The 22,700-nt window shown below is 46.6% G+C and overlaps 3 protein-coding genes and 1 pseudogene across 3 annotated transcripts; 2 read left to right on the top strand and 2 right to left on the bottom strand.

The window, feature by feature from the left end:
- Nucleotides 1-15,975: 15,975 nt before the first annotated feature.
- LOC149442323 (histone H1 pseudogene) lies at nucleotides 15,976-16,720 on the top strand (annotated as a pseudogene).
- A 1,002-nt stretch (nucleotides 16,721-17,722) lies between these two features.
- On the bottom strand, nucleotides 17,723-18,133 carry LOC149442322 (histone H3). Its single transcript, XM_089656295.1, has one exon. The coding sequence runs from the start codon at nucleotides 18,131-18,133 to the stop codon at nucleotides 17,723-17,725; it is 411 nt and encodes a 136-aa protein (XP_089512421.1).
- A 1,607-nt stretch (nucleotides 18,134-19,740) lies between these two features.
- On the bottom strand, nucleotides 19,741-20,146 carry LOC149442321 (histone H2B 1.1-like). Its single transcript, XM_089656265.1, has one exon. It carries the CDS (start codon nucleotides 20,119-20,121, stop codon nucleotides 19,741-19,743), a length of 381 nt encoding a protein of 126 aa, XP_089512391.1. The 5' UTR covers nucleotides 20,122-20,146.
- A 268-nt stretch (nucleotides 20,147-20,414) lies between these two features.
- Nucleotides 20,415-20,888, top strand: LOC149442320 (histone H2A type 2-B-like). The gene has a single exon (XM_089656264.1). The coding sequence runs from the start codon at nucleotides 20,438-20,440 to the stop codon at nucleotides 20,828-20,830; it is 393 nt and encodes a 130-aa protein (XP_089512390.1). The 5' UTR covers nucleotides 20,415-20,437; the 3' UTR covers nucleotides 20,831-20,888.
- The last annotated feature ends 1,812 nt before the right edge of the window (nucleotides 20,889-22,700 follow it).

Raw genomic sequence — 22,700 nt, 5'->3', positions numbered from 1 at the left:
TGAAGAGGGTGTCCCGTATGAGTGGATTGTGCTTAAGATGTGGAGGAAGTGAGGCAGAATTAGAATGTAAAAGGGCCGACAGATCATATGGGCTCACCATGGCAGATTCGAGTCGGTAATTAGAAAACACGGACGAACGGGAGATCCAATCTACACATACCCGTAAAATACAAGATAGATTGTAGAGCCTAATGTTGGGAAGGCCCAGACCTCCCTCACATCTAGGAAGAAACAACTTATGTATAGCTATTCGCGGACGGCGCCCCCTCCATAAGAAACTAGAAATCGCTTTATTCAGCCTGACTATATCCGTATGTTTGAGCAAGAGAGGAATAGTTTGAAGAGGATACAGAAGCTTCGGAAAACTCGTCATCTTGAAGAGGTGGGCTCTACCCATAAGTGATAATGGCAGTTCTTTCCACATTTCCAATTCCCCTAAAATTTTTTGAATTACTGGTGAATAGTTAAGAGAAAAAAGGGACGAGGCTAATTTCCCAATTTTAATACCCAGATAAGTGATATGGTTCGTATTAATTTTAAAGAGTGAGTTGCCAGCCCACTCAGGGAGTCGAGCGTGATATAACGGCAGAACCTCACTTTTCGCAAAATTAATACGGAGGCCCGAGCAGCACCGAAAATCTGTGAAAATGGACTGAATGTACGGTAAGTCTAGAGTCGGGTTGGAGGTGAATATTAGTATGCGTCCGCAAATAAAGCTAAACAAAGATCCTGTTGGGCAATTTGAATGCCATGAAGTTGTGATTGAAACAACAGGAAGCGGGCTAAGGGTTCTAAAGCTAAGTTGAAAAGCAGGGGGGACAATGGGCAGCCTTGTCTTGTACCCTTATGTAATGGAATGGGATTGGATATTTTCCCCGCCGCCACTACCTGAGCTGTCGGGGCGGAATACATAGCCTGAATTAAACGCGTGAACGGTCCGGAAAAGCCAAATTTAGTGAGGACCGAATAAATCCATTGAAAACTTACACTGTCAAACGCTTTTTCAGCGTCGAGGGAAACAATCGCTAGATCCTGTAATGGGTTATGTTTAGCCTGATGTAAAACTGTGAGCACTTTGCGGATATTTGAGGTGGCCGAGCGCCCCTTTATAAAGCCAGCTTGAGAAGGATGAATAAGGGTGGGCAAAATGATGGCCAAACGGTTAGCTACTATTTTGGAGAGAATCTTTGCATCTAGATTAAGGAGAGAAATCGGTCGATAAGAACCAGGGTCCGAGGGGTCCTTGCCTTTTTTGGCTATTAATTTAATGTGGGCCTGCGAAGCTGATGGCAGATATACCCCGCTCTCCTGAATAGACTGATATACCAGCTGTAGAGTAGGAGAGAGGGTTTTATCCATAAGTTTATAAAATTCAGAAGTGTACCCGTCCGGACCTGGAGCTTTACCATTGGCTAAGGAACTAATAGCTAGACAAATATCCGCCTGTGAAATCGGGGCATTTAGAGATTGCAGTGCTATTGGATCTATTTGTGGTAGATGTACGCTGTCAAGAAAGGAGTGTGCCTGTGCCTGGTCTATAGGGTCCGGCCCATATAAATTTGCGTAAAAACTTTCCAGAATAGATATAATCTCTTCCGAAGATTGTTTAAGTATCCCCTGAGAATCCTTTAAAGAGGTGAATTGCGTGGGGGTAAAAGGCTTCCTACACATGCGCGCCAGAAGTCTGCCTGGTTTGTTACCAAACCTGTGATACTGTAGGTCAAGGTATGAGTGATGAAGTGTTTCCTGTGCTGCCGCCCAAGTGTTGAACTGATTTTTAGCGTCCGCCCAAGCTGTCCTATTGTCCTGCGTATTTGAGTCCGTCATCCTGCGCTGAGTCAGTCTAAGAAGGTTACTAGCCTCCGTGAAATGGTGCAGAATTCTTTTTTTATATGCGGACCTAAAAGCAATAATTTTACCACGTAATACCGCCTTCCCCGTATCCCAAAATAAATTTGGATTAGAAACATGAGCCGCATTAGTAGATTGGAAATCTGCCCAGGTGTCTTGTAGCTGCCGGGAAAGCTCCTGATTATTTGCCAAAAACGAGGGGAAGCGCCATATCCTAGGGTGCGGTGTAGGATCTAAGAAATTTATAATGATAGAAATTGGAGAGTGATCCGATATGGCTATGTCATGTATGGTAGATGATACAACATGTTGCAACGTTGTGGGGTTGCAAAAAATATAATCGATTCGTGATAAAGAGTGGTGAACGGGAGAATAGAAAGTATAATCTCTACCATCTGGGTGTGTCAAGCGCCATATATCAGTAAATTGCATAGCTTCAACGAAACTACCAAGTAAAGTGGGCGTTGGACGGGGAGGCTGAGTAGAGCGAGAGTCTCGGTCAACACTCTGCGATTTATCCTCCTGCTCCTGCATAACAGAATTAAAATCACCTCCCATGATAAGCGGCTTGTGGATATAGGGTGCCAGCCGTGAAGACAGGCCCTGAAAAACCTGCCTCGTCGGGGAGTTAGGTGCATATATGTTGGCAAGGACCAACTCTTGGGGTCCTATTTTGACATGTGCTGCTATGAAACGGCCTTCGGCATCTGCATCCACAGAGACCAATTCAGGATTAAGTCTCTTGTGAATAAGAATAAGTACCCCTGCTTTATTATTAAGGGAGGAGGAGCCGAAGACGTGACCCACCCAGAGTTTTCGCATACGGACAAAGTCAGGCTGTGTAAGATGAGTCTCTTGGAGTAGAGCTATATCCACGCGTAAGCGCCGCAAATGTCTTAGTACTGCCATGCGTTTGTGAGGGGATCTGAGGCCTTTAACATTCCAGGAAAAAATATGTGTCATTCTAGCTGGGATAAGGTATGTGATAAGAAGATACGGGACTTACCAATTAGAGATGTAGTAACAATTAGCGCTGCTTCATTAGGCGGATGTGGGTGGTGTAAATCTGGTCTCAGAAGACGACGGAGATCTCCAAAGAAGAAAAAGTGGGATTGGAGAGAAAAAAGAGGAGAGAAAGCGAAGACAAGAGCAGGGGCCCTAGTAAAGCCCAACAAAAATACCAAACATATAATATACCAAAACAGTATAAAGGACTTCACGTCATTCCGCATGCTGTATCCACCAACATCAGCGTGACCGGGAGTAGCAGTGAGAGGAGCCTGCCCCTGGGACCAGATTATAATTGCTAAGGATACGTGAGGGCGTCCCTCAAATGAACTCCCGACAGCGGCTCCAGCACCCCTCCCCCGCAGCACCGCTGATGTATGGAGCAAGGCAAATGCAGGAAGGAAGGAGTAAAATTCAGGCATATATGTAAATAAAACATGACATTGACGTAGGTGACAATGCAAAGGCCTTGTGCCAAACAAATAATACATAAAACATCTAGCGCTGAACAACCGAACAGGCTCAGACTTTAGAACGTGTGAGCTTTCAGTATGCAAAAAAATACCATTCAAAAATAAAAAATACCAATAGAGAGCTCTTTCATCAGAGCCAATCGGATCAAGAGAAAAGCTTGAAGCTTTAATGTAGAGACCAATGGCCTTCTAAACCTTCAAGGCGGACGAGCTTTAGAGGACGATGGAATGATGCGTTGACATTTAGGTGGGTCTTTGCGGGGACTGCGTTGATCTCTGGGCCCAAAATTTCTACCCGCCTGCTGTGTTGCCGGATCCCCTTCGGCTAGGTGATCTCGGAGATATTGGTGGGCTTCTTCAGGATGGACAAAAGATTTAGAGACCCCAGATGGTGCAGTGAATCGTAACGTGGCCGGATACGCCAATGTGAACTTTATTCCTTTCTGATAAAGAGTGGCACATACTTGCTGGAATGCTTTCCGTTTACGCGACACTTCCTGCGAGTAGTCCTCAAATAGCAGTAATTTGTGACCCTCAATCTGCAAAGAGCGTGAGTTACGGAAAGAGGTGAGGATCGCTACGCGGTCAGCATAATTGAGATAGCGGACAATCACTGAGCGTGGCGTTCGGCGCTCGGTAGACGGAGGCCCCAGGCGGTGAGCTCTCTCGACCTGGCAGGAGGAGGATAGGCCTAACGCCGCCGGGATCCGTGTTGAGCATAAATCGGGGAGAAATCCAGTATTGAAAGATTCTGGAAGACCCACAATGCGTAGGTTATTCCTACGTGATCGATTTTCCAAATCTTCGATTTTATCCAAAATACTTTGCTGTATACTATTGGATTGTGATGTACCCGCTTGCATTGAATGGACTTCATCTTCTAAATCAGATAAACGCTGTTCAGCCTCAGATAATCGTTTAGAATGATCGTGTAGATCCTTTCTCAGCTGTTCAATGCCCATTGTGACAGCTCTATCTACAGCCTGAGTGATATTAGGGAGCAAGATAGAAGACACTGCCTGTGCTATCATATTATACTGCTCATTAAGGCAGTCAGTGCCCAAAGGGAGTGGAGAGGCAGTGAGGAGGTTGGAGGGAGATTCCATTATATCTGCTCCCTGAGTGTGATCTCGCTCCTTGCCTGTGTCCATACTGTGACAGGCATCGTCGGCCATCTTGGCTGCAGGAGGGGGAGAGCCGCACCCCTCCGCTCTAGCCGCCGACTCGTGGCCGGACTGCGCCGGCAGAAGGTACCGCTCCATGTCGGGGCCACTGCCAGAAGGTAAGGGACACCCGAGGGCTGAAGAGCGGGGACCCCGAGGCAGCTAGCGGGTTTTGTATAGCCGGGATCACGGGAGCCGTGGGTCCCGCGTGTTACAGCATCCGGCGCCGGAACCGGAAGTCCGATGACCAACTTTAAGCTCAATGAAAGTCTATGGGACTCACTTGTAAATTCAAACGTGCCCATTTTGAAGGCTTGTGTGCAGGTTGTTTGCCATAAAAGGGGTATGGAGACATGAATCAGTGAAAACATTTTTTCAAAAAGTACAGTTTTAAAGGGGCAGTAATTTTTCATTGTTTAAAGTAAACTAATTAATAATAATTACTTTAAATATCATTCTTTGGGGTCTCTTTACCTGCAAAGCTGCACATCTGTGCAATGTATAGAACCTGCTGCAGCAGGACTGAATTTTTTTTAAAATTAAATTTATATTTAAAAAAATTAATTAAAAGTGTGCGGTCCCCCCTAACTCTTACCAGACCCTTTACGTCTGGTAGGAAGGTTAGGAGGCACCCCACAGTAATAAAACAAAAAAGGTGTGGGGTCCATCCTAAAAGGCTGGTAGGACTTTAAAGTGGTACCCCTCCCCTCAAAAACAGGGTTAAAAAATGTGTGGTCCCCCCTAAGTTCTTACCAGACCTTTCATCTGAGCACAGGCCTGGCAGGGAGGGAGGAACAAGGGCCTTCCCCAAAACATTGGCCCAGTGGATGTGGGGGACTGCGGGCAAAGGAAGCTTGTTATCAGGGTGGCCATTTAAATAAGGGGTCACCCTGAATATTTGTGCATGAGTAAGGGGTTTTTGTACATCTAACCTTTCATTAAAGGGTTAAATGCAGTAAAAAAAAAAAAAAAAAAAGACTAATCTTTTGAAAAATTCCTCTAATTTAAACAAAAACAAAACAGATTTTAACAAGTCCTTTAATAATAATTCAAAACGGGGGGCGTGTCCAAGATGGCGACCGGAGCGGCCGCATAATCCGGAGCTCCGGTGCCAAGCTTCTAAATCCGCTGCCATCCGTGCGGCAGCGGATCACGGAGTGACGGCGGAGGACCCGGGTAGTATCCCCGATCCCGGGGAGTCGGAACCCGGGTGATATTTCCGCCCCTCGTGGCGGCTGACGTCCGTGGCCTGGTGCGGCCGCGTGGGCCGGGGCTTTGGCGCCACCCATCAGCTCTCCCATCCGTACCTGCTGCCATCCGGGCTGTGGGAGATCGCCTGGGGACATCCGCGGCGCCCTCTGCATTGCTGGGACTGGGGGAGAGACGCCGCTGAGCCTTGCTGCTTCCTGCGGTGGCGGCGGCATCTGCGGCCTACATCATCTGTCTGGAGCCTCCATCTGGTCGCAGTGAGTGGGGGGTGCGGGTGCCCTATTATCATTAGCTCCCCCCACAGTGACTTGGGGAGTGGGCCTCACGTTGCTGACCCCGGAGCCTGCGATCTCCCGTAACCACGGCCCCTGTTGGGCTCAGAGGCCTACTGGGGCCTTAATATTGCCCCGTGGAGTGTCTCCCTGGAGGGCCCTGTGCTTGGTGTTGGAGGTCCTCTGCTTCCCACTTGTCCCTCTTGTGTCCTAGGTTGGGATCTGGTGCCATCATCCTGCTCCGGTGTGCTATCTCTGCGTGTTACTGTGATCTATGTCCTCTCTACCCTTCCATGGCTTGCTAAATATCTTTATAATATAATGTTCTCGCAGATGAATCTAACCGCATTCATGTAACTACAATCCTAAACCTATTTTGGGCGTTATAGGTCCCCTGGGGTTATAATCTCCATTCATTATCCTATTTTCAGTTGATCATCCCCAGGAGACTCCCTGTATGCCGTCCACAAAGAAAAATAAGGGACAAGCCCAGAAGTCCCTCACGACATACCTACTTAAGGCACATGAGCTTTGTAACATGTCTCCAGTCAATACAGAACGAGCATCCCTGTCCGATCCCACACAGGATACCACTGCTCCCTTATCGGCCTTGGTCAGTGAAAATACACAGCAACTTACAAAAGGGGACTTGGAGTCCTGCTTGGAATCTATGTACGCCAAACTAGCCGCCAAATTTCAATCAGAATTGCATAAAAGCACTAATGTTCTCTCTCAGGAAATAGCCACATTGGGCTCCAGGACAGACCGCTTAGAAACCAAACACGATGAACTTAGCCTGGCCTATGGTGAACTTTCCAGAGAGCATGATCATTTACAAACGGCCTTTTTTCAACTACAGGCGCAGGTGGAGGACCTTGATAATCGCAATCGCAGGAATAATCTGCGAATCAGGGGAATCCCGGAGTCTATGTCTGACCTCTCCTTAATCGTGACCAAATTATTTCAATCACTCCTCCCGGATCGTGACCCTGGGTCTTTTGCCTGTGACCGCATCCATAGAGCCCTGCGCCCTAAACCTCCTACTGACAAGCCACCTAGGGATATTGTCCTGTGAATGAGGGACTTTTTGACCAAAGAGGAAATACTCAGAGCTGCTCGCAATACCCCTACGATCTCCTTTGAAGGCTCGGTCTTACAAATCTTTCCGGATGTTTCCCCGGCCACGTTGGAGAAGCGTAGAAAAATGAAAGAAGTCACAACGGTCCTGTTCTCAGCTCGTATCCGCTACAAATGGGGCTTTCCTTTTAAGTTGATTGTTCCACATAATGGGAGCACATATATAGCTACATCCCCTTCTGAAGGTAGAGCAATCTTGGCCAAACTGGGCCTAGCGGATGCCCCATCACCTCAACGTCCACCCTCCACCCCTCGTGTCTCTCCCATTTGGCATACCCCATCTCCACGGAGAGATAGAAGGAGAGTCAGACAGGATCCGGGTTGACAGGTCCATTCTCACTTGCCTATTACCTATTGTTTGACAATCCTTGGTCTTGCCTATTGTCTTTTATGACTTTACCGAGAATTGAGCCACAGGGATTTTGTTTCTTATATCTTACGCTGTCAGGATGTGTATTTCTATGGATACTGCTATGTTAATTTTATAATCCTGAGTAATGTGTGTGCCTTGCATTGATAGCTGGACGAGTCAAGGTATAACAAGGGTCTTTGGTCCCTCTTAATTGCGCCCATTGGTTTATGGTTTCACAACTCTTTGACACGTTACCCCACCCTGCCTCCTGACATGGCCGGAGGTGTCGCCGCCCGATTGAGGGGTGGCAGTTCCATTTTCCATGTTTTAGGGAGACAGGGTTTGGGCCCATTTGGCCCCTTAATATTTGAACTTTTTGTTTTATCAGGTATGACAAATTTTCAGCCTGATCCATGTTCTTCAGTTACCCTCTTATTTGTAGGAGCTCTTCAAATCTCCTCTCTATTGTTTTTTGTCTTCTTTTTTTTCAAAACTTTAGTGCATGAGGATGGTGTTGTGTCGGTCTGTGGACATCATGGCCCCCATGTTGGGGCCGGGGGGTCCCCTGGGCTGGTTCTGCCACCTGTACGTCTGTCTGCTATAGACCTGCGGATTTCTATGTCTAGCCAATTAATTTTGGGGGATATCCTTGGAATGTGTACTTTTATGAAGATAGTAATAAGCTCTGTTTACTATGGTAATTCAATGTATTTCGCATAATGTCCAGGGTTTCAATTCGCCAAACAAGCGCAAAACGTCCTTTCTTCAATATAAACGACTGGGAGCCAAGATTATCTTATTACAGGAAACACATTTTGCAGCTGCAAAACACCCGACATATTTTCATAGATCTTATAGGCAGGGGTATTATACCCTGCATTCCTCCAAGAGTAGGGGCGTAGCCATCTTTCTACATAACTCATTCCCCTTTGAGGTTCAACATGTGTATCGTGATCCGGACAGTAGGTTTATCATTCTTAAAGGCACCCTTTCAGGTTGAGAACTTACTATTGCTAATGTATATGCACCAAATTCAGCACAAGCTACCTTTTTTTCAAAATTTTTTGGTACTCTGGATAGGTTTTTGTCCCCTCATCTCTTGGTGGGTGGGGATTTTAATCTGGTGGCAAATCCTCTTTTGGACCGTAGTTCCCCCTCGCATTCTTCCCAGGCTTTCCCAAAATCCCTTGCTAAGAAATTAGATACCCTCCAGTTGGTGGATGCCTGGAGAGCGCACAACACCGGAGCTAGGGATTACACATTTTATTTCCACCCACATGACTCTTATGCTAGAATAGACTATATATATTGTACCCCGATTTTACTAGCTAATTCTAGGGTAGCTTGCATTCATTTGAGCCCCTGGTCGGATCACAGTATTGTGGCCTTATCTATCACATTTTTGGGATTGGCACCTACTCTTGGAGACTTAATGACTCTATGCTAACCGATATTGACTCTCGCCAGGAAGTGGTTACATCTATTCAGGAATATTTTCAATCTAATTTAACCCCTGATATTTCCCCAGCCACACTCTGGGTAGCCCACAATGCGGTCCTACGAGGCCGACTTATCTCCATGGCCTCATCCAGAAATAGAAAACGTTGGCAGCAAATACTACTTCTAACCCGAGAATTAGAAGCACACTATAGAAGCCATGTCGCTAATCCATCTCTACTTAATAAACAGCTACTGTCCCAAAAGCGCTTGGAACTGAATGCCCTGCTTTCCCAAAAAACTGAAAAGGCCCTTCGCTGGTCGAAGGCCTCATTCCTATTACATAGTAACTCGGCATCTACCATGTTTGCAAGGAAGTTGAACCACTCTCTGCGCCCCCCACACGTGTATAAATTATGCACAAATTCAGGTGCTATCTCATCTCTACCTCAGGAAGTCTTGGGTATTTTTGAAAATTTTTATTCTAAACTACTAGCTCCTCCGCAGTCGGATTCTGTCCCTCTGTCAGACTCTTGGCTGGACTCTATACCCCTCCCTGCCCTTACACCCTCTCAGATTGTCACTCTTAATGCCCCCTGTACTTTAGAGGAAATAACATGTGCGATAGGCGCGCTCAAGCGCTCTACTGCGCCGGGTCCTGACGGATTTACCGCTAGCTATTATAAACATTTTGCCTCTACATTGGCTCCATACTTGATAACTTTATTTAATGATGTTTTGCAGGGGGGTAAGTTCCCTGAGGAGATGTTGTTGGCTAACATGTCTCTAATACCCAAGCCACAGAAGGACCACTGTTTGCCACAAAACTATAGACCAATCTCAGTCATGAATAATGATCTAAAGATATTTAGCCGTATTTTGGCGGACCGGTTGGCTCCTATCATCTCCTCTTTGGTTTCTCCAGACCAGTAGGGTTTTATTCCCGACAGATTTATTACTAATAACATTCGTCTCACTCTAAATGTTATTCAAGATGCCAATTTACATTCCAAAGAGGTTCTGTTGATGAGTTTGGATATAAACAAGGCCTTTGATAGTGTTCTTTGGCCCTACTTGTTCTCCTTGCTACAGAAAATGGGCTTCAGTGATGGGTTTTTGGCAGGCATGCATGCCCTGTATGACTCTCCTAAAACAAGAATTAGGCTTCCTGGCTGTAACTCTGACTTCTTTACAATGGGTAGAGGTACCCGCCAGGGCTGTCCTCTTTCACCCCTTTTATTTGCGCTGGTGTTGGAACCTTTGGCATTGGCGATTAAATCACATTCGGATATTTCTGGCTATTCATTATTAGTTTCACATTTTAAGCTGAGCATGTATGCTGATGATGTTATGCTTTTTATTACTAACCCGCTGACTTCTTTACCTAACTTGTGTGCTGTATTGAACGATTTTGCCAAAGTGTCAGGTCTCACCGTTAATTTTACCAAATCTGTGGTCATGCCTGTTAATGTTCCTGACTCCCTAAGTGCATCTCTCCGTAGTTCTTTCCCATTTCGCTGGGTCAAGGACAGGATATCCTATCTGGGGATTAACCTCACTCCCAGATACTCGGATATATTTGCAGCTAATTATCCACCATGTGTGTCACGTCTCTCTACTCTACTGAAGATCTGGCACGGTTATCATATCTCCTTTCTGGGTAGAGTCACGGCGGTTAAAATGAATATTTTGCCCAAATTGCTTTATCTTTTTAGAGCACTTCCAGTTCCGGTCTCAAAAACGTTTTTGGATCATTTTCAGCGGACTATTAATAATTTAATTTGGGGAAATAAGCATCCACGTTTTGCCTCATCCATTTTGTATCGTTCACAACGGTCGGGAGGTCTCGGTCTTCCTAACTTTTGGCTATATTATCTCTCGGCTCGTTTTGCGCAATTGTCACAATGGGCTACTATTAACTCTCAAATCCCGTGGATCAAGTTTGAGTCTCAGTCGATACGTCCTTTTTATTTACCGGGAATTTTATGGTCTAACATCTCCCCCCGATCGACTGTTTTTCATAACTCCATAGTGACTCACTCACTGACGCTTTGGTCCAAACACAAATCTAAATTGGGTTTAGTCTCTCCTATTCCCCCAGGTGTGTCATTTTTTGGTGATCCTACTTTTGTTGTAGCCTTTTCTTCCCCTCATATGTTTCGTTGGTGGTATGATCGATCTTTTATCAGATTATCTGATTTCCAAAGAGGAGGATCTTACATTACCTTTGATATGCTGCGCGTGTTATTTGATGTTCCTCTTCGTGAGTACCTTCATTATAGACAGATTAGGCACTTTTTTAAGGCGCACTTTGGCCTTACCCCATCCTCTCCGATTTCCTTTTTTGAACGTATCAGCCGTGACTCTCCCAGGGGTAGGGGTCTTATCTCAAATCTTTATCACCAATTTTTGATCTGTCTTTTTCATGCTCCCCCTTTGTACAGACGAAAATGGGAGGAGGATTGTGGCATCACTTTTTCAGATGAGGATTGGGATTCCATGGTGGATAATATATGCAAGAGCTCTAGATCTCTTTTGGTTCGTGAGACGGCCCTTAAAGTTCTAACCAGATGGTATTATACCCCGTCAAGACTACATGTACTGTTTCCACAAACGTCCCCTCTATGTTTTCGGGGCTGTGACTGCACAGGTACTTTGGTTCATATATTTTGGGATTGCTCGACCATATCTTTGATCTGGAGTAGGATTTCTGAGGTCGCTGCCTTATTGTCGGGTGCCCCGATACGATTGTCCATGCAGACCTGTTTATTGGGGGCCCATATCCCAGGGGTCTCTGATGCCAATCTGAGATTGATACACACATTATGTATTGCCACTTTATGGTCTATTGCCCTACATTGGAGGTCCAATGTTGTACCCTTGGACTCCGTTTTACACAGAATTGACACTGTAATGCTTATGGAACGCATTCATTATACCCTACTGGATAAGATGCACTTATACGATAAAAAATGGGAGTCATGGAGAGATTGCAGACACTTATTACATGCTTAATAACATCCCCAGTAAAAGTTGGCTGGCATGTACTATTGACAGGTGTATCACCTAACCTATTTTGTCGTTTACGTACTTCATGCACTTGTAACTTCCTCTTTTTTTCTTATCTTCTTTGTTATGTTAATATACTTTTATGTATTGTACTTTTCAAAAGTGCCTTGTTTTTGCTGACAATATCACTTTTAAAGTGTGCTGTTGTTTTACTGTCTACTCATGTACAATAAAATCGTTTGTAAACAAAAAAAAATAATAATTCAAAACAAAAATAAAAAAATCTCCATCATTGTAATTTATTGTCAATCACGGGGTCCAGCGTTGTCACAAAGAAGCCAGTTTAACTGACAATTGCGTGGTCATGCAATGCTGTCCATAAATTACATTTCTGTCCTTTTTTAAAAAGAAACATACATTTTTATTTTGGAAGTATATGATCACCTCTGTGCATTTATTATTTTTTTTACACAATAAACAAAAAAAAAGACTGAAAATTTAGAAAAAAATATTTTCTCATTTCTGTCATATTTAATATCCACAAAACTCAAATGTTGTCATACATTTAGGACAAAATGTATCAAAAAGGAATCAAAACATCTGGGGGGGGGGGGGGGGGAGATATTCCAAAGCAATTTCCAGGAAAAGCTTCATTTTCTCCAATCAGTTTAATCCTCCCAGTTATTACCTTTTGTCCCACCAGCCCCTCTATACTAGATTGTAAGTTCCCTGGAGCCGGCCCTCCTAACCCTCTTGTATTGAATTGTATTGTTGTATTGACTCTATTTATATTTTTTTACAGCACTGCACAAATTGTTGGCACTATATAAATCCTGAATAATAACAATAATAATAATAATAATAATCATCATCAACAGATAATAATAATACTATTCCCTTCTTCTTGGTCTGAGCAAAAGGGGGGCACACTGATCCACCACATGGCAGATAATATTAGGATTTCTATCAAAGGTCTCATTACTGAAATGATCTCTGGGGGAACCAAATGTTGATGGATTGCAACAATGTATCAAGCAGAGCAAAAAAGCTGAAACATATTTTAAGTAACAACACAATTCTTCCCGTATATGTGTGTAAAATATACTGACACCTAATGGGAGTTTTGAGCATTGCAGCCAATTATCCCATCCCCCCAATATTATTATATTATTATTATACAGTATTTATATAGCTCTAGAAAGGTTTGCTCAGCGCTGTACATTATAGTGGGGGACAGAGCATGAGACAATACAGTAACAAAACAATACATGAGGGGAACGAGGGCCCTGCTCTTTCGAGCTTACAATCTAGGAGGGAGGGGATAGTGGTACAGGAGGAAGTGGCTGTGGGGGATGGAGTGGTAGGAGGAGTGGAGGAGATCGGCTGTTAGGTGAGGGTAGGGTAGGCTTCCCTGAAGAGATGGGTTTTCAGGGTGCGCCTAAAGGGGAGGAGGGTAGGTGACAGTCTGATGGATTGGGGTAGTGAATTCCAGAGGGAGCTAGAAAGTAGGAGGTCTTGTGAGGAGCGAAGAGTACTGGTTGGGTGGTATTTGGGTATCAGGTCAGTGAGGTAGTTTGGGGCAGCGTTGTGAATGGCTTTGTATGTCTGTGTTTGTAGTTTGAATTGAATGTGTTGGGAAATCGGGAGCCAGTGGAGAGAATGACAGAGGGGGGTGGCAGAAGAGGAACGGTTGGTAAGGTGGATGAGTTTGTCCGCTGAGTTCAGGATAGACTGAAGCGGGGATAGTCTGTGATGAGATAGGCCGGTGAGGAGGGAGTTGCAGTAGTCCAGACGTGAAATAACGAGGGAGTGTACGAGTCGTTTAGAAGTGTCTGGGGTTAGGAACATACTGTACGTATTTTGGAGATGTTGTGGACATGGGGTTGGAAGGACAGGTTTGAGTCTAGAGTGACACCTAGGACTTTGGCTTGCGGGGTGGGACTGATGGTGGCGTTGTTGGTCATAATGGAGAGGGTGGGTGGGGGGGTGCATGGGCTGGGGGGAATATTAGGAGCTTGGTTTTGGAAAGGTTCAATTTGAGGAAATGGAGCAACATCCAGTCTGATATGTCATTCAGCAGGTGGGTAATACGGGCGGAGACTGGAGGGGTGAGGTGAGGGGTGGAGAGGTAAATTTGCGTGTCATCCTCGTAGATTAGTCCATCCTGGATAGAGAGGAGCGGTTCTCGTGGGGGGGAGGGAGGGAGGAGTGTTGCATGACAGCTGACATATTCATCAAAGGGGTGAAGTCTCCCAGGTGATGTATTTAACTCGTTATGGTCACAGTGCTAAATTGTTAGCCCTTCTGCCTGGCAGTACTCGGGTCATTGGTTCGAATCCCAACCACGGCACCACCTGCCTGGAGTTTGCATGTTCTCCCTGTGCCTGCGTGAATTTCCTCCGGGTACTCTGGTTTCCTCCCACACTCCAAAGACATGCTGGTAGGTGAATTGTCTCCTGTCTAAATTGTCCCTAGTATGTGTATGTATGAATGTAAGTTAGGGACCTTAGATTGTACACCCCTTGAGGGTTAGGGACTGATGTGAATGTACAATATTTATGTAAAGTGCTGCGTAAATTGATGGCGCTATATAAGTACCTGAAATAAATAAATATTCTGGTGACAACTCAACATTTGGCAATATTCCTTTACTTTCACTCTACCTGATAACACTAAACAGGACAAAGACCGAAGATGGAGGATTGCAACGTTTTTTCTGCTCTCTGCTCTTCTTGTCCAAAATGGAAAACCTTTCTTGATTATTTATTTGTGTTTTCTGTACTTTAAATATTTTCTGCATTTTCAATCTTGCCCAATCATGAAAAAAAACAAAACAGTCATATAGGTGTGTGGGGGAGGGGGGTACATGTCTTCCCTGTGACTTCTAGGGCACTAGGCCATGGCTTATCTGGGGAGGGGATTGTATCCGGATTAGAATCATTGTAACAAGTGATTCCTGTCGGCGACACTTTGTTGTTTTCAGGTCCATCGTTTGGTGTATTCCCTTCTTGTCGGGGCAATTCTTTCTCCTTGGACTGAGGAGAAGGGAACACCCTGGAGGCTTTTACATGTTAGTACAAAGAAAAGAAGTGTCAGGGTCAGTAGACATGTGTTGGTCTTAGAGGAACCCCACCGCTCATTCCCCTCCAAATAGCCGACATTTCCTCTCCACATTCCCCACATGATAGACAAGAATGGGATTTGCAGCGAACTTCCTATTCCTGAAATGATCTCTCAGGGAATCCAAATGTGATGGATTGACTTCCATCACTGAAAGCATCAAATCCTATTGTAGATCCGAGGATTCCGAGCAAACCTCCCCCCTGAGCAGTCTATGGAGCTGTGGAGTGAAATGCGGCAATCAAGTCATTGGCAGGATTTGGCTCTCAATGTCCATTTGTGATGATGATCCAATAATGACCCCTAGGCCATGACACGTGACACCCTGTAATTGGTGTCACCCTGTAATTGTATGTCTCCCAATGTCTGCCATGACATGACACAAGGATCTCCTGTGATCGGCCGATGTTTTTGTTCCCGGCTCCTTGTAGTCAGCTAGAGATGAGCCGAGTTGTGTATTAGAGCGAAATGTTTGGCGATCTCCCCTCTTCCCTCGTGTAATGTGAAGCGGATTGTAGTGGGGGATGGGAGCAGATTGTTTTGTGGGTAGAATGTGTCCCCCCAAGCAGGTAGAAGGCAGAATGGGCCCCCCACTCGGAGGATGGTTGTGTTTGCAGCCTCTGTGTTCAGCCTCGTGAGCAGCTCCTGACAGCTGGAAGTGACCCCCGATAAGTGACAGTCCAGGGAGCAGATCGGCTCCCCGGTGCACATCGGACATCGTTCTCTTTCGGAATAAAAACGTTTTTCTCTCTGCCTGGAAAACACAACGAGAGAGAGAAGATTCCCCGACTGTGGAGAGACATCCAGTGGGCGTGTCTGATATGTAACCAATAGCAGGACAGAGTGGAGTTGTGTGTCAACCAATCACAGTGTTAGAAGGTCTGTATATAAGGCGGAGCGCCGTGTGATTTGTAATGAACTATTGTGGAAACATTTCCCGAGTCATGACGGAGACTGAGAGCGCCCCAGCCGCCGCTCCTCCAGCGGAGGTCGCCGCCAAGAAGAAGCCGGCTAAGAGGGCGTCAGCCGGAGGAGCCAAGAAAGGCATCAAGAAGGTGTCCGGTCCCGCTGTGTCCGAGCTCCTCGTCCAAGCCGTGTCCGCTTCCAAGGAGCGCAGCGGGGTGTCCCTGGCCGCCCTGAAGAAGGTCCTGTCCGCCGGAGGATACGATGTGGACAAGAACAAGAGCCGCCTGAAGATCGCCCTCAAGGCGCTGGTGACTAAGGGGAGCCTCGTCCAGGTCAAAGGCCATGGGGCCTCCGGATCGTTCAAGATCAACAAGAAGCAGCCCGACGGCGCCAAGGCGAAGCCAAAGAAACTGGCTGCTAAGAAGGCTGCAAAGTCCCCCAAAAAGAAGGCGGTCAGAAAAATAACCACCGTAGCCAAGAGCCCCAAGAAGGCCGCCAAGTCCCCCAAGAAGAAGGCGGCCAGCAAATCATACACTGCAGCCAAGAGCCCCAAGAAGAAGCCGGCCGCCAAGAGACCAGCAAAGTCTGCAGCCAAGAAGGTTACCAAGAGCCCCAAGAAGAGCAAAGCTGCAGCCAAGCCGAAAAAAGGCGCAAAGAGTCCCGCTAAGGCCAAGCCGGCAGCTAAGAAGGCGGCTAAGCCCAAGAAGGCCGCTCCGAAGAAGAAATAATGGGCGGCGACCTCCTTCATCTCCACCCCCCAAAGGCTCTTCTCAGAGCCCCCCACCTCCCCCCAACAGAGCTCTCCATACATACACCGACGCCGCTGAGTGCGCACTGCTCCGCATGTCATCTGTTCCCGATATAGAAGATCTAATAGAAGACAATTCCCACACACTGCCTGATCTCTGGGGGGGGGGCACTAAATGTCCCCATTTCCTCCTACATTGTGAACTCCAAGCAGCCGGCCCTCCTATCCCTCTTGTATTGTCTCCCGTTATATTGTACAGCGCTCAGTATACTGTCGGCGCCATAAATCCTGTATAATAATAGGCGATCATTCCTTAATTTCAGGATCTCATGCGGCCATTCTGAACGTTCTAATCCCAATGATCGGGAGACATCATCCTCTGGACGGGTTAGAATGATCAGCAACCAGCCCCCCCCCCATGTGGATTCTTCTCATCTTCCGAGATCATTACAGAGTTCTCCCTCGAAGAATAAATGTAATACCGGAGGAGGGAATAGAGGACATGACTGACTCCCCAAAAGTGACATCTCCGTGTGGAAGGTTTACCCCCCCCCCCATATATTCTAATCATGTGATCGATCCTCAGATCTCTCTTCCTAATGATTTATCAAAGATTATCTGAGTGCTTGGGGTAACAGTTATGTATCTAAACGATCCGATAAATAATCGTGTGTGTGTGGAAGATGTGTTCATCGGCGGATGATACATTGTAGCGAGTTATGGAATAGATCTACAAGAGGAAATGTGTCGATCAGGAGAATCAATTGTTAGAGACGAATTGAAGATTCTTCTAGTGCTCAGCACCAAGTCCCCTCCCCCATCGGGCGCCCCCCATGTACAGACGGCGCTGCGTTGTGTAAACCGGTTTGGTTCCTTACATGTTGTAATGGGCGCCTCCAGATTGCGCTGAAATGTAAAAGGCGCCATGAGGGGGAAAGGCGGAGAAGTCCCGGTACAGAGCTCTGTGTGGGGGGAGGTTGTGGCTCTGAGAAGAGCCGTTGGTTGGCGGGTTGTGTGGAATGTCTGTTGCGGGGGGTCTAGGCCCTCTCTCCGCGGATGCGGCGTGCCAGCTGGATGTCTTTGGGCATGATGGTGACCCTCTTGGCGTGGATGGCGCAGAGGTTGGTGTCCTCGAAGAGTCCGACGAGATAAGCCTCTGCGGCCTCCTGCAGAGCCATGACGGCGGAGCTCTGGAAGCGCAGGTCGGTCTTGAAGTCCTGGGCGATCTCTCGGACGAGGCGCTGGAAGGGCAGCTTGCGGATGAGCAGCTCGGTGGATTTCTGGTAGCGGCGGATCTCTCGGAGAGCCACGGTGCCGGGCCTGTAGCGGTGAGGCTTCTTCACTCCGCCGGTGGCCGGGGCGCTCTTGCGGGCGGCTTTGGTGGCCAGCTGCTTGCGGGGAGCTTTCCCTCCGGTGGACTTACGGGCGGTCTGCTTGGTACGAGCCATCTCTACTCCTCTCTTGCCGGGAACTGCGAATGTAATGCGCCTCCGCTCTGCACAGCTATTTATACACATCCCTGCCCTCTGATTGGAGAACTACGTCACGCCCCTTCTAATGATTGGGTTACTTAAAAAGAGCGGGATTTTCAAAATGCCCGCCAGGATCTGCACGTTATCTCTGTAGGTAGAGAAGCCCGCTGTGTCAGGGGTGGGGGAGGGGAGGTCCTCCACATTATACAATGCTCGGAGCTCTCCTTACTACCAAAGAAGAGAAGATTAATCAGAGATCTGCTAATAATCAGAGATCAGAGACTCCCTGTACAATGTAACAATTACATCCACTGACATCGGACTGGATTCCTCCATAATACAGTGAATGGGATGACAGAAGATCCTCCTCCGATCTCACGGATCCGATGATTCCTCTGTTCGGGACTAAGAAGCAGAACGTTTGTCGCCCATCTCGGTCCATCCAGCACAATTGTGGACTAACAGGGACAGTCAGAAGGGCTGCAATGTATTGTCTATAGAAGAGCGAGATGACAAGAGACATGACTTGTGTGCGGATCTGGGAGGAGATACAATGTGATTTCTGCCTTTTCTCTCCGAATCCCACTTCCAAGGACAATCCGATCCCGGCGATGACAGTGTGGACTTTGATGGCACAATGACAATCTATCGCTGAGGATGTGAGGAGGCGGACATCTAGTCTGCAGCAATTCATCCCATTCATTTCACATTTACGAGTTTATTTGTAACAAACATTTTGTGTCTTATATTTTAAGAATGTTTTTTTTTTTATTTCCCGCCAAGATCTGCAGGTTCTTTGTTAGTAGAATATCCCGATCTCTCTGGGAGCTCCTTACTGCCAGATGGGAAAACATTGATATGAGAGATGTTTATAAATAAAAATTATAACTTCTTATCAATGTAAGAATTGTAAACCCCGAGAGAGGACTATTTCGGTCCATAATTCAGTAAATTAGATGACAAAGTAAAGGGGGGGGGGGGGTTAATCGTCCCAATGTATCCCCCCCCCCCCCCCCCCCCATATTAATGATATCCGTATTACAATTTATAACCTCCACTTTCCATTCTGTGTATTAATCTGATGCACCTGAAATTCACCTAATGCGCTAATGGAAAGTATAGATACATATAGATACACACTATATTACCAGTATTATTGGGCCGGCCCTCCATATCATTGGGTTCCGGTGTTCCCATCAAGCCCCGAGGCATGCAGACCGCTTCACGAACATTTGTGAAAGAACGGAACGCTGATAGCTAATGGGGACAAATCTCTGCCTTCTGTCCGGGGATCGGGGAAGATCTACAATGCGGGTTGTTTTCGGATCCACTAAAAGACAATATTCTGTACAAATGAGATCCTCCAAATGGAACAATCAGGAATTCCACAATAAATGGGATCTAGAAGACTGGCTGGTATTCTGATAGCGAGAAGAAATCTAGAAACCCCGTGTAAGTGTGACGTGTGGGGGACCTCTAGCGGCAATACAATGTGATGACAGCTCAGTGATTGGAATGGTGGGCGGCTCTTAGAAGAGCCTTTGTGTCCTTGTTGGGGTGATGGGGCCCCGGGGGGCGGGGGATTACTTGGCGCTGGTGTACTTGGTGACGGCCTTGGTGCCCTCGGAGACGGCGTGCTTGGCCAGCTCTCCGGGCAGGAGGAGGCGGACGGCGGTCTGGATCTCCCGGGAGGTGATGGTGGAGCGCTTGTTGTAATGAGCCAGGCGGGAAGCTTCGCCGGCGATGCGCTCGAAGATGTCATTGACGAAGGAGTTCATGATGCTCATGGCCTTGGACGAGATGCCGGTGTCGGGGTGGACCTGCTTGAGCACCTTGTACACGTAGATGGCATAACTCTCCTTCCTAGTCTTCCTCCGCTTCTTGCCGTCCTTCTTCTGGCTCTTAGTCACGGCTTTCTTGGAGCCCTTCTTGGGCGCCGGCGCAGACTTGGCTGGTTCAGGCATGATAACAGTTCACCACTGCTTGGCTGGCTGAGGAGAAAATGTGCTGGAGCCGCCCTCATGTGCTACTTTTATAGGCGGCCTATGCAAATGAGTCTCATCCCTCCTCACTCTTCTATTGGAGGAATAAGTCATGTGATGGAATGTGACGTCATGCTTTCTTTTCTCTAGTACAGATTGGAAGGGAAACGAGTCTTACCTCTATTGGCTGAATTCAAAAGCAACCAATCGCAGCGTGTGACGTCAGAGCATGGAGTGTATAAAGGAGAGGAAGCGGCTGCTGGGGCCTATCTGTGTGTGATTCGTCAGTCATCCAATCATGTCTGGTCGCGGCAAACAAGGAGGCAAGGCTCGGGCTAAGGCCAAGACCCGATCGTCCCGGGCTGGTCTGCAGTTCCCCGTCGGTCGTGTTCACCGTATTCTCCGTAAGGGCAACTATGCCCAGCGGGTCGGGGCCGGTGCTCCCGTCTATCTGGCCGCCGTCCTGGAGTATCTGACGGCTGAGATCCTGGAGCTGGCCGGCAACGCCGCCCGAGACAACAAGAAGACCCGCATCATCCCCCGACACCTCCAGCTGGCTGTCCGCAACGACGAGGAGCTCAACAAGCTGCTGGGCGGCGTCACCATCGCCCAGGGAGGAGTCCTGCCCAACATCCAGGCCGTGCTGCTGCCCAAGAAGACCGAGAGCCACAAGGCCGCCAAGAGCAAGTAATCCCCCCACAGGATTCCCTTCTATCCGCCAACACAACGGCTCTTCTCAGAGCCCCCCACATCTCCATACAAAGGGCGGACATACGGCTTCTATGGACACCAATCCCACACTCCTCTCTATCTCCCGCTTCTATGGGATGGAGATTCGGGGAGAAGTAGATCATTTGCTTACATTGTCACAAGATGTAAAGTAACTGATTATATTAAATCACGTTATAAACGAATTTTATAATAATAAAGAGTAATAGAAAATGCTTTCAGTGTGAGACTCTGGGGAAATGACATCTTATTCCAGGGACTGATCTTATCCGCCTTCCTTTAGTTGTGATGAGTTTCTCCTGAAGATCAGAGATCGTTCAATATATACCGAACAACGATCCTCCCGACTGAGGGAACAGATCTCATCGCCTCCTTCACACTCCACGTAGAAAAAAAAGATGTTTTACTGTCTGAAGGAAACGTCTATAACTGTCATTGGATCAACTTTCTAATTGCTTCATTCAAATCTCCAAATATGAAATGTTTTATTTTCACTCCAATTCCTCATAATACAAAACCCGACAAAATGGAGTTTTTCGTTTGTTGATTGTTTTCTTAGAGGAGAGATCAATCAAGTCTATATATTCGATATATACCGAACAACGATCCTCCCGACTGAGGGAACAGATCTCTTCAAACTCCCGAGTAGAGAAACGTTTTATTTGAAGGAATCGCCCAGAACTGTCCGTTGGCTCCACTTTCTACTTCAGCTTTCCCGCCGGAATTCTATGGACCGTTACAGACAATATGCATCCATTGACCGTTTTATCCGGGAAGATCGATCAATCCTTCCATTCATTCCAGGCTCTGCGAGTTCCGGAACATCAAGTCCATTGCAATGTTTTCTTTCCCTCCCAGAATACAAATTCCGGATACATTTCTAGGGATTCCTCGTAAAGAGAACATTACTGGCTGATGAAGGAACCGCCCACAGCTGTGATTGGCTCATATTTTAAATTTCTGTCATCAAAGTTTGACCGCCGTTATTGTGTTGATCGTTACAAATATCCCGCCCGATTATACCGCCAAATCCGAGCCGGAGAACAAAGGAGATCATCAGATGAGACATTTATCCGAGAAGTATTATCATCGCTTTCACCCCAAGTAGATGTATTGATGAGTCTGGAGATGGATTTCTATATTTACCGAATCATGTAACACATTGTGAATACAAGTATTGTAGATTCCATGATCAGATCTGTATACGATCATGTCACTGACCGATATTTGTGTCCCTCCTTCAGACATGTAGCAGTTACAGATCCCCCTCCCCCCATATCACATCCAGAATATTAATAAAAACAAATGTGAAATGACTGGTAGAAATAAGGAGACTGCCGGAGAAATCCGGACAATGTATCCAGAGAGAACATATGACATGTCTGAGGAACCAAATCGGTTTCCTCCTCCAAATCAGAAACTAAAAATCATCCAAATGTTTACAAGGGTCTAAATCAATGAAATTATCTGCAGAGGAATGAATGGCTGTGACTCCGCCCCTTTCCATCAGTCTCCCTTCAGGTCCGCTCGGAATTATAACCAGGAACGTGGGGCATCGGTATAAATGTTTGTGTTGTTTATTTCCCAAGTCATATTTATCAAAATTAAATTGCTGCTAACAATAGTAACCGGTGATGATGGTTTGTGTTCTGAAATGTGAAAGATGAATGTTTCTGTGTAATCTCCGAGGAAGAAATAGAAAACCATTGAGAAGAATGAAGAGATTTCTCTCCTGGAGATGGATTTCTATCGTCATTAAGGGATCTGAAAAGGGCGGAACGTGGAGAAAGCTTCCAAATGAATACAATTCTATTCTATGTAATGAATGGGCA

This window comes from Staurois parvus, unplaced genomic scaffold (assembly GCF_062004578.1).
Source record: "Staurois parvus isolate SC_StPar_1 unplaced genomic scaffold, SC_StPar_1.0 ptg000897l, whole genome shotgun sequence".
Classification (NCBI taxonomy): Eukaryota; Metazoa; Chordata; class Amphibia; order Anura; family Ranidae; genus Staurois; species Staurois parvus.
This window is presented reverse-complemented; position numbering and strand designations above follow the sequence as displayed.

Coding starts and splice junctions, on each gene's coding strand:
- LOC149442322 (XM_089656295.1), bottom strand. CDS start 18,133: ATGGCTCGTACCAAGCAGACCGCCCGTAAGTCCACCGGAGGGAAAGCT.
- LOC149442321 (XM_089656265.1), bottom strand. CDS start 20,121: ATGCCTGAACCAGCCAAGTCTGCGCCGGCGCCCAAGAAGGGCTCCAAG.
- LOC149442320 (XM_089656264.1), top strand. CDS start 20,438: ATGTCTGGTCGCGGCAAACAAGGAGGCAAGGCTCGGGCTAAGGCCAAG.